The sequence below is a fragment of the Rhinatrema bivittatum genome, chromosome 12 (genome assembly GCF_901001135.1).
Source record: "Rhinatrema bivittatum chromosome 12, aRhiBiv1.1, whole genome shotgun sequence".
NCBI classification, from domain to species: Eukaryota; Metazoa; Chordata; class Amphibia; order Gymnophiona; family Rhinatrematidae; genus Rhinatrema; species Rhinatrema bivittatum.
In genome coordinates this window covers 13,238,332-13,253,626 of record NC_042626.1, presented here as the reverse complement: position 1 = coordinate 13,253,626, position 15,295 = coordinate 13,238,332, and the positions used below count along the sequence as shown (strand labels likewise).

The following is a 15,295-nucleotide window of genomic DNA, read 5'->3' as shown; positions in this document are numbered from 1 at the left end:
CGACGTGCGGATCTGTAATTGACATAGTCCGGTTGCAGGCCGGACATTTTTTGAACCCTGAAGTTCTGTCGGTCGACATCCTTCGATCGGTGTTTCTTTTTTGAAGAAAAAGTTATGGTGTTTGTCACCAGCCGGTGACAAACCGAATGAGACCCGGTAGGGTGAAAAAAGTTATAAAAAAACTTTTAACGTTGTGAGGTAATCACAGGCTCCTAAGAAGAACGCGATGCAGTCAGCAGCGCGGAAAAAAAAAGACTGGAGTGAGACCCCTGTGGCAGGGAATATCATGGCATGCCGGGCATGCTCAGTAGCCTCAGGCAGCCAAACCAAAAGCTTCTAGAAACTTGCCAGAAGTTTTTCCCGCTTAAGGGCTCCGTGAATGACGTCACCCATATGTGAGGACTAGCATCCTGCTTGTCCTGGGATAAAGAATGCACCAGAGCTCCTTCTGGAAAGCTGCAATTGTGTAGCTGACACACAAAGATGGGGGCTCTGAATGCGGCCTCTGTAGCATCCCTAGCCAGCACAACAGACTTCATTCAGGACCATTCATGAAGAACATTTTGACTGCACTTGAGCATTTGCAATTCTGGAATTGCAAATGCTCAAGTGCATTTGCAATTCCAATGGGCTAACAGACCTGCAGAGCAATCAACATGGATCATCACTTAAACAAAACTGATCGATACAAATGACACCTGAATCCAGCTTCTTTATGAAAGATCCATAGCAAGACTGGAAAGGCAAAGACCCTCTCTTTCATCAAGGAGCGAGAGCGCACCATGGGAGTGGGCTTTACTCTCTAATGTCATAGTGATACATGTTCCAGAGCTTGGGAAAAGTACCTTCAACTTGGCCCACAACAGGTCCCATGGCCCAGTATGGTACTCTTAGGGAAGTTTACCTTTGAGGAATTGGCAACAGACTGGGACTTGAACTGAAATCTATAATTATTAATGATGTGACTGTACCTTGGCCATTCTCCCAAATGCAACATTGCATGAGGGTTTTCTGAACCAATCCTACAAATACTTCAGTTTATAAACTGCACCATGATCTTAAAAACTTGCAGGCTGAACTCCAAGTCTCTGGCTAAGCTGTGCCAACGTTAGGAGGGAAACATGTTAAGCACAGGGTGGTTATTAAATAAGTTTATTGTACTGCATTTACAAAGAAGACAATGCACCCAAGTAGGAAGAATAAAAAAATGTATTTTCCTTCTGCTTTGAGACTAACATTGCAAATACAAAATCCTTCTGTAGTCACTTGGAGGCAGTCCTGAAGTTCAATAAAATCAAAAAGTAGGGAGCATGTGCCTCAACTGCCTCCTGGGAACGATCCCATTTATAAATAACTTCTTCTGGCAAGACAGGGTGCCAGTGCGCCCAGTTCCACTTTGGGCCATGAGAAACTCACCGCTCGCTGAAGCCTTTGTGAAGCGGGGGCGGGGAAGACAGGCCAGCGGTGGTTGAACCGCACATCAATTCTGCCGGCTGCTGAAGGAACCACGGACTTGCTAAACTATTTTCCTGTCGTTTCTAGAGACACAGGGGTGTTTCTTTTCTTTTTCCTATTTCTTATACTATGCAGAAAGAACCTGACAAGAATTTCTGATTGGACAAGCATAAACATCTCAAATGCCTTGCCAGACAAGAGAGAAGAAAGGAAGAAACCAAATTACTGTACATGTAAGCAGTAATTCTTTTGTTACTCCCCAGGAAAGATACATCCATCAACTTTTGGGAACAGAGTCTTAGGGGCTTTCTCCTGAGCTGCAGGGATCCAAAGGGTTATTTGGTCCATCATGGGGGAAAGGACTTTGCAACCCCAAACCTCACTTGAGAAAATGATTCGAGAGATACACAGGCAAATCTACAAGTTTACACAATGCTAACACATTTTTAAATAAAAACATACCCCCCCCCCCCCCCCACTCAGAAACAGATGAGAGACGTACTGAAGGCAAGAAAGGACAGTATGAGACAACCAAGGGGAATTCGACAGATTATTAAAAAGCAACGAGAGCTTCTTAAAAGGTTTCGCTTGGTAGTACTGAGATAGCACTGAAAATCTCCCCCCGTCACAAAAAAGGGGGGCAACCTTGTATCAACTTGATTCGCCACCTCTGAAGAGCTCCCCCCCCCCCCCCCCCCCACCTTGTGCCAGGAGGATACGGCTGGTTGCCAGACTGGCGCACTTACTGCAGTCTCTGCCCCATCTTTCACTGCTTTCGTTTGTCATCGTGTAAGTCAATTTTATTTCAGACTTTCAGCCTCTCAAAGCTGAGCAGGTTTCAATGCACATGGAAACAAATGGTACTACAGCTCATTACAAAAAAAAAAAAAAAAAGAGGGGGTGCTAGCTAAGAAGTTAAAAAAAAAAAGGTTGGGTGTGGTGCAGAGCGCTTCCTGCACATGCACCCCCCCCCCTCCCAGAAAATGAATCTCCCCGTTCCACCCACAGACTGAAGCAATGCAATGTGGAACCCACTTCCAGAGTCACGGGATCGAACGTGGCTCCCCCACCCCCTAACCCTATGCTGCATTCAGATATAGAAAGGGAATGTACTCTAAGGAGGATCAGCTCCAATCAGAGCAAGAAAGTCACTACAAGAAGGGGCACGAGACAGTTTTAGCCCAGTCTGCTGTTCATCTTTGGCAAAGTCCAATTACAACAAAAACAATGCAATGCCCAAGGGCTGTGATGTCTTAGGTTGTTAAACTAAACCCAGGTGGGCCCACACCTAGGTGGTCTTGAAAAGCGAGCTTCTTGCTGTGAAAATACACAAGTTGCAAATCCTGGAAGGTAGGGAGGGGACTGAACGGCAGATGTGTGCACTCTGCTACAAGCCAGAGAATATGGGGCAACAGTGTAAAGTTGAAGCCTTTATGAACTGAGCCAGGGATGCCTGAGACATTCTGCTGCCGTAGCTCGTCTCTCAGGGATCAGCTCCAACATTGGTACAAGGAAGTCTGTAAAGCCAGCTGCTTCCTCTTGTGGCCACTCATATTTCTCCACCAAAACTTCAAAAAGCCCCCAGGGCTTCAGCTTGGTGATGTGTTTCAGTTCACCTGCAAAACAAGGGGAGATATTAACTAGTGCCCGAGGGGAGATTGGGGGGAAAACCCGAGAACAGGTACACAAACATACAATTTTAAAGCACAAGTGTTCTCTAAGGATATTCACATTTCTCTCTACCCTTTATGTTCTCAACATTATCCTCTGCTTTCCTTTCATGTTGCCTAAATGGTCAACTTTACAGAATCCCATATTCTCAAAACTAGCCAGCCCTCGGAATCTCATGAACTGCTCTGCTCAAGATGCTCCCTGCCAGGCAGTTTGCTGCACACGTGTTTTAGGGCCTCGCCAGCAGCATGTTAAAATTACTGACCTGGTGGAGCAGGAGCAACCAGGTATCTCTCCTGCTCATCTGGACTTTAGTATAGTGGAGTAAGAGGCATCAATATGTTATGTTACATTGTGAACCGAGGTGATGTTTTTAATGTGCCCCGGTATATAAAAAACCCTTAAATAAAAATAAATAAAAAAAATCAAGGGAAGGAGCATTGACATGTTTTAAATATTTGCAGCTAGGGTTTGCCTACTGGTTCCAGATTTTCAGGCCAGGTTGATCTAGTCCTTGTTTTTACTCCTCTGCATGCAGATATTTATAGTCTTGCTTTTCTTAGCAAATGCAATAGGGAAATCAGAATTAAGTCCCAGCATGCAATGGGGTAAAACTAGGAAGGGATCAACTTGTCCTGAAAATCTGGAGCCAGTTGACAGCCCTATCTGCAGCTAGAGTAAAGAGCAGCAGGAGACCTGGCCAGAGCTAGTGGTTGCTCAGTGAAAAAGAATACAAATTACATTGTTTTCCCAAATGAAATAGGACATTTTAATGATGTGTTTCATTTCAAAGCATTATCCTACTACTAGTTATCAGTCCAACACCAACACCCTGCCTCCCACAGCCACCAGGAATTTCAAGGTATATAGGTGTACACGCACATCTAAACAAACTCATTGTTTGATTAAAAATGCCTACAAATACAGTATTACACTTCAAAAACATTAAGACTTTGAAACCTACTGAATATTGTCAAATACCACGAAAGTTACCGAAAATGTTCAGCATGCAATATTCAGTATAAGAAAATTGGTTCTTACCTGCTAATTTTCCTTTCTGAAGTACCACAGATCAGTCTAGACAAATGAGTTTTGCAAATCTACCAGCAGATGGAGGCAGAGAATAAAACTTTACATAACAGATGCCACCTGCAGTCCCTCAATATTGATCTGTATCCAAGCCAAGTAGAGCCCCAAACTCAAAGAACAATGACTCCTATCAAAGCGATCACAGTTGGGGCCCCCTGACAGAGCCCTCACATCCAACAAGGACCTGAAAACCTAACCGTTCTAAAAACTCCAACTACATACATAACCACCATAAGCTTTGCAGACACACTTATCACAATCATGTCCAGTTATTTTAAAACCCAGGGGAAGGGTCTCTGGCCTGATTTGGGGTACTTCAGGAACAGAAATTAGCAGGTAAGAACCAATTTTCCTTTCCTGTTATCCCAGATCAGTCCAGACAAGTGAGATATGTATTCGAGCTCCCCTACACTGGGCAGGCCCCAGGAAGACCAGTTCTCAGAACATCTTCACCGAAGCTCACCTCTTCTGGTGCCCACATATTTAAGCGGTAAGCTTGGTGAAAGTGTGAAGTACAACTCTCATGAGGAGACAACAAATGACACTCCGGCCCAAGAGGCTGCTTGTGCTCTAGTAGAATGCGTTTGCAACCCCTCTGGAACTTTCCGGCCTTTACAAAGATAGGCCAAAAAATAGTCTCCTTTAATCACCAAGCAATAGTGGCTTTAGATGCTTTGGCTTCTTTATTTGTTTCCCTAAAAATACAAACATCTGATTATCAAAAACTGTTAGTGTCCTCAACACATCAAGGTCCGTTGCACATCCAATAAGTAAAGCTCTCTCACATGTGCTTGCTCTGCAGACATCCAGAATCACCAATAATTTCACCGACTGGGTGAGATAGAAAGGAGAAACCACTTTCGGCAAAACACAAGGGTACGGTACGTATCACTACTCCATCCTCCGAAATCCGCAGAAACTGTTTCCTACAGGATAGTGCCTGAAGCTCTGAAATTCTTCTGGCCGAACAAATCGCCACCAGAAATGCAATTTTCAAGATGAGATCCTTCAGCGATGCCCTCCATAATGGTTCAAATAGAGGACAATAAAAAAAACACATCACAAGATCAAGTTCAGATTCCACAATGGACATGTTCTTGACTGGTGGATGCAAATGCTTTCCTCCTTTGAGAAAACGTATGATATTTGGATGAGAAACCACAGATCTTCCCTGTAACTTCTCCCGAAAGCAACCCAAAGCTGCCACAATTGCACCAGAAGGCCAAACCCTTTAACAAGCCCTGCTGCAAAAAGGCCAAGATATGCGGAATATCCACCAACAATGGATCCAGGTCCTCCTCCATAGACCAGGACTCAAACACTCTCCACATATTCTGACATAAGCCAGAGATGTGACTGGCCTCCTTGCTTGTAGCAATCCAAGTACCCTTTGGCCTTCCTCTCAAAAGCCAAACTGCGAGACAAAGTGATCCACCCGATCTGAAAAGCCAGGCCCTTGCCTGAGCAGACCTTGCAAATGAGCCAACCATATGGGCCCATCCACCATGAGCTGAATCAGATCTGCAAGCCACAGATGCCGTGACCACTCTGCCCAGATGTTGCTCTATGTGCAGCAACACTTGACCCACGAGAGGCAACGTACCACAGGATTTCTGTTGGCCACGGAAGAACCACAGTATTGGTCCCTTCAGCTTCTCTCTCTTTTCTGCAACTGAAGAACAGAGCTGCCTTAGCTGTGCCTCGTGTTGTCATTAAATTCAGCTGTGGAGTGCTCCACCTGGCTTGAATGAGATTCAAAGCCTCTAACAGCTACCATTCTTCCGGATCCAATTGCTGCCTCCTGAGAAAATCCACTCCACTCACATGAGATGCCACAATCCCTTCCAGATGCTGTCCTGCCCAGACAATTCCTGAGCCTCCACAGCCTCACCTCGACTCTTCATCCTGCCCTGCCGATTGATATACACCACTGTTGTATTATTTGAGAACACTGACCAAACCTACAAAAGGAACTCCACCAACACCCTGCACACTGTCTTTGTTTCCAATAGATTGATAGACTAGGAAGTTTCTACTAGTGACCACAGTTCTTGCGTCATCTGCCCTTGGCAGACTGCCCAACCTCTGAGGCTGGAATCCATGGTCACCACAACCCAGTCCAGAACCTCCAGTTCCACTCCCTTCTCCAAACTGGGAGAAGACAGCCAACATGACAGACTGGATCTAGAAAACTCCTGCAGCAGTAAGGGCCGATGAAACTCCGACAGCGGATTCCAACAGGACAGTAGCGCCTTCTGGAATGGATGCATATGAGCAAAGGCCCATGGCGCCAAATCCAGCACCTAAAGATAATCCCAGGCCCTGGGAATTGGCATTTGCAGAAGCTTGATCACCTGTGATTGTAACTTCAGAATCTTCTCTGAGGTCAAAAACATTTTGCCCAGTCAGGTGTCAAACCTCACTCCCAAGTAGTCAAAAGTCTGGATTGGAACCGGTTGACTCTTTCCTAGGTTCACCACCCAGCTCAGAGATCGCAACATCTCCAGCACCCTCCAAACAGACTGACATTCCTCCTCTGACTCTGCTTGGATAAGCCAATCACCCAGATAAGGACGAATTAGGACTCCCCCCTCCCTTCAGCTTGCTGCCATCACAACCATCACCTTCATGAAAGTGCATAGCACTGTCACCAGACTAATGGAAGAGCCCGAAACTGGAAAAGTTGCTCAGGCACTATGAAATGAAGACATTTCTGAGGATCGGCGTGTATGGGTACATGCAAATAGGCCTCTGTCAGGTCCAGTGAGGCCAAAAACTCCCTTCGACGGACCACTGCTATAACTGTCCGTAACATCTTCATATGAAAATTGGGGCACTCAGTGCCGCATTCACCTTCTGTAGTTAGAGAATGGGGCGGAATGTTCCCTCCTTTTTGGGAACCACAAAGTAGAGTATCTTCCTTGACCCTGCTCTGTTGATGGCACTGGAATGATGCAACATATCCTGAACGGCTTCCTGCTTGCCGCAGGACACAACGTGATACCACGAAAGTTTCCCTGATGGGGTGAGAAAATTCTAAAATGTAGCTGTCTTATCTCTAACACCCACTGGTCCGAAGTGATCTTAGTCCACTCCTCGTAAAATCATGTTCGCTGTCCGACAGCCTCCCCAAGAGAGTGGACCAGACTGGCTTCATTGCGAAGACTTACCAGTTCCGGTGCCCTGACCGGAACTCTCTCTGGGGAGGGGGGGGGGGGGGGGGGCGCGGCGGCTTCAGGATCCCTGAAAGGACTGCTGCCTTCCCGATCCCTGCTTCTGCAAGGACACCAAAGAGCTCTTGTTGGAACTAAACTGCCTCATACCCTAAAAATGGGTGCGAGCTGAGAGTCTTCCTGCTAGTCCTATCTTCCGGCAGCTTATTCCCCTTTGACTCCCCCCAAATGCTTCATATCCTCTCCAAAAAAAAACAAAACACAAAAACAAAAAACACTTTCCTTTAAAAGGAAGATTACAGAGCTGAGATTTAAACCACATATCCGCTGACCAATTCCATAACCACAGAAGCCAGCATGCTGATACCACTGCAACCATACTCCTGCTCGAGGTCCTGATCAAATCATACAATGCATCGGCCACATATATGACCCCGGCCTCAACCTGGGCTGCCTTCTTAGCATCGCTGGAATCTGTTAAGGACTTCTCTTGAGACTTCTGTACCCAGCGCACAAGCTTCGTGCAAAGGGCCATCGCAGATCGGAGCACATAGGCTCAAAGCAGAGATCTTAAAAATCCTCTTCAGCTGTATTTCCAGCTTACAGTCTTGAGCATCCTTTAACACAGCCGACCTTACTACTGGAATGGTTGTCTTCTTGGTGACTGCAGACATTGCAGCATCCACTTTAGGCAAGACTAGCAGTTGCAAAGCATCCTTTGTTAAAGGGTATAACTTTACCATTGCCTTAACCTTCTTAGGCAGCTGAAAGGCCTTTGGTGGACCTTGCAGCCCATCCAGCATGGGGTCCACCCCTCCTGAATCTTTTTAATACAGTTCCTTTAGCACCTGGGGAATAAGGGGCTTCAACTCCTCTTTGCGGAACAGACAAACTACATGTGGGTCATCACCCTCTGCAATCAGAACCTTGTCTGGGTCTACAACATCCTTGTTCCCCTCACGGTTCCTACCCGTGTTGCCTACCGGGTCATCTCGAGGATCATCCTCCAATTCAACAAGCAGTCCATCCTGGGACTCATCCGATTCCTCAGATTCACTATCAGGATGGACAAGGCTCAAACAGTGAAACAGGTCCCCTGATCCTCTGTCCGCAGACCACTTAGACGAGCACTGTGGCAGATGATTCAGAGCCTGTTTACCTCCTACACTTTTTCTGGCCAGATTGTCTTGCTTCTGCATAAGGCCTATCTGTGGAAAAATCTTCCACAGTCTCCCTTACCTGGCACGGGTCCCTCAGCCTGAACATCCTCCCCCTGATCATCCAACCCGGTCTGGACTGCAGGCGAAAGTGAGGGAGGAGAATCCCTAGGCTCCCAAGAGTCTGCTTGTGTTTTGCATGAGCCTTCATCCTGCCTGCCAAGCTGCAGACACCCCCCCCCCGGGGGTTTCCCCAACAGGGCTTGGGAATGAGCAGCTCTGACGCCTGCCGCACCCTCAGAGGATCCTTCTCCTCCAATCGCACTCTCCTGGCAATAGAGCGGCTGAATTAAGATGAACATGGCTGGCACCATATGCCCGACAGTTTCCTGCACTCAGAGGTAGACTCTGGCGCCATTATGCTCACACGCAGCTGAGTCTACCTTCCACACTAAAACGTTGGCACGATCGCAGCCTAGCACACTGCCCTGACAATCCACCAGAACTAAACACACTGCCCTGAGTCTCTGGCAGTTGCGAGCACTCTGCCTCTTCCCCCCCTGAAGGCCAGCAAATTTTTTTTTTTTTTTTTTTTTTTTTTTAAAGTCGGTGGCGAAAGAATAAACCCCAGGCAGCATAAATAAAATACTTCCTCAGGGAAGAAGCCTTCAGGAGGAGAGGGAACCAAGACCCCCTGGCTTCCAGACCCCTGGATGCTGCAGGCTAAAGCTGCTCAGAGAATGTCAACCCCCTGCTCAACCTGAGGTATGGTCCACGAAGCTACCTAACACCTCAGGGGGTGTCTCCTGAAAACTTTTCTTTTCACTAAATCTAATCTAAAACTTTTTTTCCTTACTAAAGTGCAGGTTTGCCCCTCTACCATCTGAGGAGCCAGAGAAATACTGAGGGACTGCAGGTGGCACTGTTATGTAGCAGTACCTGAAAAGTTTTTTATTCTCTGCCTCCATCTGCTGGGAGGGATTGAAATCCCACTTATCTGGACTGATCTGGGGTACAAACAGGAAAAGGGTATTTCTGGCATTTAATGCTCTGTAAATTAGTACCCTCTGGATGTTTTACATTAAAAAAAAAAGTATGAAACCCATGAAGTTCTTAGAACCTTCAAGAACATGCCATATTATTTTTACTTTACTAATGAGAGCTAACCAGTGAAGAATGTTAAAATTAAAGCAAATGTTGCATACCTTTAAAAAAAAAAAATGAAGCACCAGTCTTATCTTGCAATAAATGTAATTTAGGAAATTTGATCTGATCCGTGAAGTCTAATCCTGTCCAATGAGGCACAGGGCAACTTCCAGTCCAGTCATACAGCCTGCAGCTACGGCATACTATTCCAGCAGCTTCACTTGCTGGCTAGAGAACACCTCAGTCCTGGTCTAACACGCACCACTATCAGCCACATCTACAGTTGTTTAATTATTTAAACTGAGCACTCAGGCATCATGCAGATGTAGGAAGGTATCTCTTACTTAGGACACTTTTGCAGAATACCAAGCCTTTACTTATGGAACAGAGTTTAACACAAAGAAGAAAAAAAGTAATTGCTCAAGAGTAACCTTTTCAGCCTAACACACCTTACTTTAGTTTGAGGTGCTATGCTGGATAAACACAGACTGCTGGGATCAGACAGCCATGTCAAAAAACTAAAAGTAGGTCAAAAAGCCACTTACTGATGTGCTTGGACAAGCTCAGCACGCAGCAAAATATTAAAAGGGCCTTTCATTCTAAGCAGTTATGTCTGTTTCACTTGGGATAGGAGGAGGTTAATGAGCCACAAAGTTCTGTGAATAGTGGACACTAGCACAAGAGACAAACCATCCTGCAATCCTCTGGTTGGCTGCCAGGTGAAGCAGTCTCTCACATTATAAGCCAAAATGAAGCCAGTCAGGCAGACAAGGGTCTCGCATACATGATCACTCAGAGGCACCTCTTTACTCAAGTGATATTCAGGACTCTCCCTATGCAACCAAAAAGGCAAGGGTGGCCAACTCCAGTCTGGAATAGCCACAAACAAGCCTGGTTTTCAGGATACCTACAATGAATATGCATATTTGCATACAGTTGAGGAAGTCCATGCAACTTTCATGCATGTTCATTGTGGATATCCTGAAAAGCAGACCTGTTTGTGGCTTCTGAGAACAGAGCTGGCCTCCCTGACAAAGTACAGAAAAGCCTGATGACCAGTTCTATAATATTGGCAATTTATAAAAACAAAATGTTGCATGGAACAGTATAACAAGTACAAGGATGGTATATACCAAATTATTATACAACGTGATTCCAAAGTTTTATTTCTTCCACACCAGGAAGTATCAGTAACTGACTTACAAGTCAAATCTCCCATTTTAAAAAGGCTGGAATTTTCATAAATGGCACCAATTACCTGAAAATATTTTGTAGCACACGTCCTTGTATCCAGCAAAATCCAAAAGATTGCTTATGGTAGGAAACCTCCCCTCTGCCCCAAAATCCATCTCATTGCTATGCATAGGTTTACTATAGAAATCTTATGGAAATTAAGGGCATCTCACAACTACTCTATTTTCACACTTGTTTCTAATATTAATTCTGCCCCACATGCTTCATCTCACCCTTAGAATCTGTAAGACACCAGCATCTCCCTGGAAGCCACCAATACACACTGCCTCTTATAAATGGCCCCAAGCTTGATCAAGGAGACTCAGACACAGTAACATCTCCAGGAAGTGACAGTATAATGACGACAACCAAAGAAGAACAAGGGGAGATAGAAAGAGCAGAAGGACTGCCATGAAGGACAGAAATATGCCAGAGGGCATTGGCATGCTGGCTAGAATCCAAGGCTCTTTTACAGTTGTTACCTCAGTCTCTGGAGCATCTTGGCATCATGCATTCAAACTCTGCAAGAACTGGAAGAACAGATTTTACCTTTTTTTGTGAAAAACTCCTTCGAGTACTTTCCGGCCATAATGAGCTTGCGTGGTATTTTCCCCAGAAGTTCTATGATCAATGCAATGTGATCTGCAAAATTTTCAAAAGAAAAAGTGGTATCAATGCACAGCATCCATGAGACAAGGAGCACAGGACACTAACAGAGCAGCATGTCCAGCCTCACTTCAGCAACACATGAATACTAGATGCTTCCAGTCCATTCTGAAATCTTGATCAATTCATCTTCAGCGCAAGATGGGATCAGGGGTAACCAGTATGGCTGCTGTGCTACCTCTGCCTGATTATCAGCTCTGGGTGCACATGGTGGTCAGCATATCCATGAAAACCAGACTGGCTGGGTGGTACTTTTTTTTTTTTTTTTTAAGAATTGTGGCTTAACACCAAAGGTGGGGAGAGGGAATAGAAAAGTAGACTGCTACAGGAATAAACATTTCCCTTGCAAAATTAGCACTTCTAGATTGAAGACCCTATAACATCTGACATATGGAAAGAAAATAAACCGACTGTTCTGAGCTTCTCTGTCCGTGACTGTCCAGCACTCTGCACAACTGTTTTAATTCTGTTTGTAAAGCTCCATTAGAATCTCATGTCCCAAGAAACAGGAAAGCAAAGCAAAACCACTGCAGCATGACCTAAGTTAATAAGGACACTTTGGGGAACCTTAAAAAACACAAAACCCTAGAGGGATTTAAAGAAAAAAAGGTACAATCCATATTTTTACATTTAATGTCAATTACTGTTAAACTATATTTTTCTTGACAAATACAAAAAACTGAACTGACACTGCTGTGTAGAAATAGCAAATGTTTACCTGTAACAGGTATTCTCACAGGACAGCAGGATGTTAGTCCTCACATATGGGTGACATCACAGGATGGAGCCCAATCACAGAACACTTCTGACAAAGTTTCCAGAACTTTGACTGGCCCCTACTGGGCATGCCCAGCACGGCACCGACCCTGCAGCCAGCAGGGGTCCCCCTTCAGTCTTGTTAAAAAGCTACAGGTAGTGCCGAAAATAAAATAAGAAAAGGTTACGAACCCAACACCGTGGGGCGGCGGGCGGGTTTCGTGAGGACTAACATCCTAATGTCTTGTGAGAAACACCTGTTACAGGTAAGCAACATTTGCTTTCTCACAGGACAAGCAGGATGGTAGTCCTCACATATGGGTGAGTACCAAGCTGAGGATGTCCGAGTATGCACCAAATTCTCTCAGGCGTGCAAGGCACTAGGCCTTCAAAAATTAAAGTAGCCAGGAGACTTCTAAGTCCTCCCTCGTTGTGAGAAGACCTTACCTCAGGAAGGGCTGCTCCTTGGTCCTTCCACTCCCAGCTGTCAGTGAAAGGACCAAGCCCCTTTCAGAAGGCTGATACTAATAAACATGGGAAGCAGGAGGAGTGGCCACATCTTCAAGTCACTTAAAGATTGATGGCTGGCCATCTAGACCAGTGGTTCTCAACCTTTTTCCTATCAGGACACACCTGAGAGATGTAAATCACACGCGTGACATGCTGAACACATGACCATCATGGGACTAAATATAAACATATCGTATTCTGCATCCACAAAATCTCCTGCTTCCTAACAATGAGTGCAGAGCAGAACTAAGACATTTCCCTGTACAATTCACCATACAAAAAAGATATTCTGGTGTCATCTTAATAACAGCATCACAAACTCCCTCTACTACAGATGCATTGTAAAATAATACAAACCCCACTCTGTACCTCTCTATGAAACCTGCCATTCCTCAGCAGCACTAACTCCAAGAAATGAAACAGCAATAGCCCTACCCCTGAAGAGGCAGTTCACCACCAGTGCAATATCATATTGAGAAAATACAACAAATAAGGCTGATACAAACCTCTAGTAAAGTACCTCATCTCAGTCACATACACACAGACTACAGCCAGACCTGCCTTCACCCAATATAGAATAAGAGACCACAAATTACAAATGTGGAAACAAAACTGGAATGGAAACCCCAAGACCACATTCAGCATGCAGTGCAAAACTGGAGACTAGAAACAAAAATATATTTCCTCCTACACTAAGCAGAGTTCAAAGAGTGAAGAAATGCATATTCTCCAAACTGACATAGTATGGCCCTTGTACCCAGTCACTCCTCTCCATGCCCCCATCACTTCTCATGCTCATATCCCTGTCCAACATTCCTGACACCCCCACTCCACACTCTTCCCTGTGCTCCCTCTCTCCCCTGCTCAACTTTGTCCTTCCCTCTCCCCTTCCCTACCCAGAATACCTCTGACCACCTCTCACTCCTTCCTGCTCAGCATCCCCTGACCTCCCCTCTCCCCAACCCAGCAGGCCCCACACCCGTCTCTCTCTCTCCACTTCCATCTCTCCTCCCTGCCCAGCAGCCCCCAGCTCCTCCTTCCTCTATCTCTCCCTACCCAGCAACTCCAACCTCCTTTCTCCCACCCCTTCCTACCCAGCAGACTCCTGATACCCTATCTCCCAAGGCCTTCCTGCTCAGCACTTTTCCCCCTCCTCCTGGTTCCCAGCCAGCATAAAAGCCTTCAGTTCAATCCAGAGACTCCCTTCCACTTTATCAGCAGCAGATGAGGGCAAGAAGCATTGAGGAGAGGAAGATGAGGCAGTGGATCTATAGAGCATGCACCTCTCTCCCTCATGCTCATGTCCTCATCAGCAGCCTCCCTGCCAGGCCAAGGAAGAAAAACGTTGGTGTCCTGCCGGGCCCATGTGAACAGGAGTTGGTGATATCTCACTCTGATCTGGGTTAAAGAGAAGGGAAGAATCTTCCACTGGGCCAGGAAGAGAAGGAAACAAGAACAGCTTCCTGTCATACCCACTAAAGGAGAAATCAGCCAACTCCTGCCCAGACTGATGAGGACAGAGCAGTCTTCTGCTGGCTCTATGACACCTCCCATGACCTTGCAACACACCTGTTTAGAACCACTGATCTAGATCATTTGAGATTGTTGTGACTCCCAAGAACAATGTGAGGATTAGCTGTCCTCTCTCTGGGAAGGATGCAAGGCAGCAGCCAGAAAAAACTAATCATTTTGATTATGCATGTTCCGTTGTATGCTGCCACAATTTGTGGAGTGTGCGGCTAAAGATTCTTTTAAATGAATTTCTCTGCTCCTAGCCTTGTATACCAATGGAGACCTATGTTGATGCTTCTTGGCCTTCGCTCAATACATTGAATTCCTCGACATTGATCAGAAGCAGTGAAACCCTATGCTTTTTCTGGTGGGGAGGAACTAGACAATGGTCTCTCTCCCCTTGGCCTGTACAGGTACTCAAATGTCTAGGCCAGAGCTTTCCAAACTGTGTGTCGGGACACGTTAGTGTGTCACCTGCAGTGTGCAGGTGTGTCGCGCAAGCCCGGTCAACTCTGATGCGAGTTTGAGCTTTTTTTTTTCAGTTTATGGGTTGCTTATTCTTGGGTGATTTTTGCTGTCAATCGCGTTTTTTTGGGGGGCTTGGTGGGTGGAACGAGCCCAGCCATCCTTGCATTGGCTGCTGCTGCCGATGAGGCCTGGCCATGAGGAGTACTGACTGCAAGCAGCAGTGTCTGGTGATGATGGAAGGGAGTGAAGCACTTAACTGGCAACAATCAAAAAGACGAGGTACATGAGTGTGGGGGCCAGACATGTCCTGGGGGGGGGAGAGAGATGAGTGAGTGGGGGGCAAACGTGCTGGGGGGACAGACATGTGCTTGAGGGGGAGAGATATGAGTGTGTGGGGGCCAGACATGTGCTGGGGGGAGGAGAGAGATGAGTGTGTGGGGGACAGACAATTTGTTTTAT

At 46.0% G+C, this 15,295-nt stretch overlaps 1 protein-coding gene across 3 annotated transcripts in view; it reads right to left on the bottom strand.

Annotated features, from left to right (window-relative positions):
* Positions 1-1,136: 1,136 nt before the first annotated feature.
* SRPK1 (SRSF protein kinase 1) overlaps positions 1,137-15,295 on the bottom strand; it is a 71,220-nt gene continuing 57,061 nt past the window's right edge. For all 3 annotated transcript variants that reach the window (XM_029572781.1, XM_029572782.1, XM_029572783.1), the window contains 2 exons: positions 11,474-11,566; positions 1,137-3,071 (listed from right to left, as the gene is read on the bottom strand). In XM_029572781.1, coding sequence (XP_029428641.1) covers positions 2,887-3,071; positions 11,474-11,566 — 278 coding nt within the window. In that variant the 3' untranslated portion in view covers positions 1,137-2,886. The remainder of the gene's footprint in view (positions 3,072-11,473; positions 11,567-15,295) is intronic.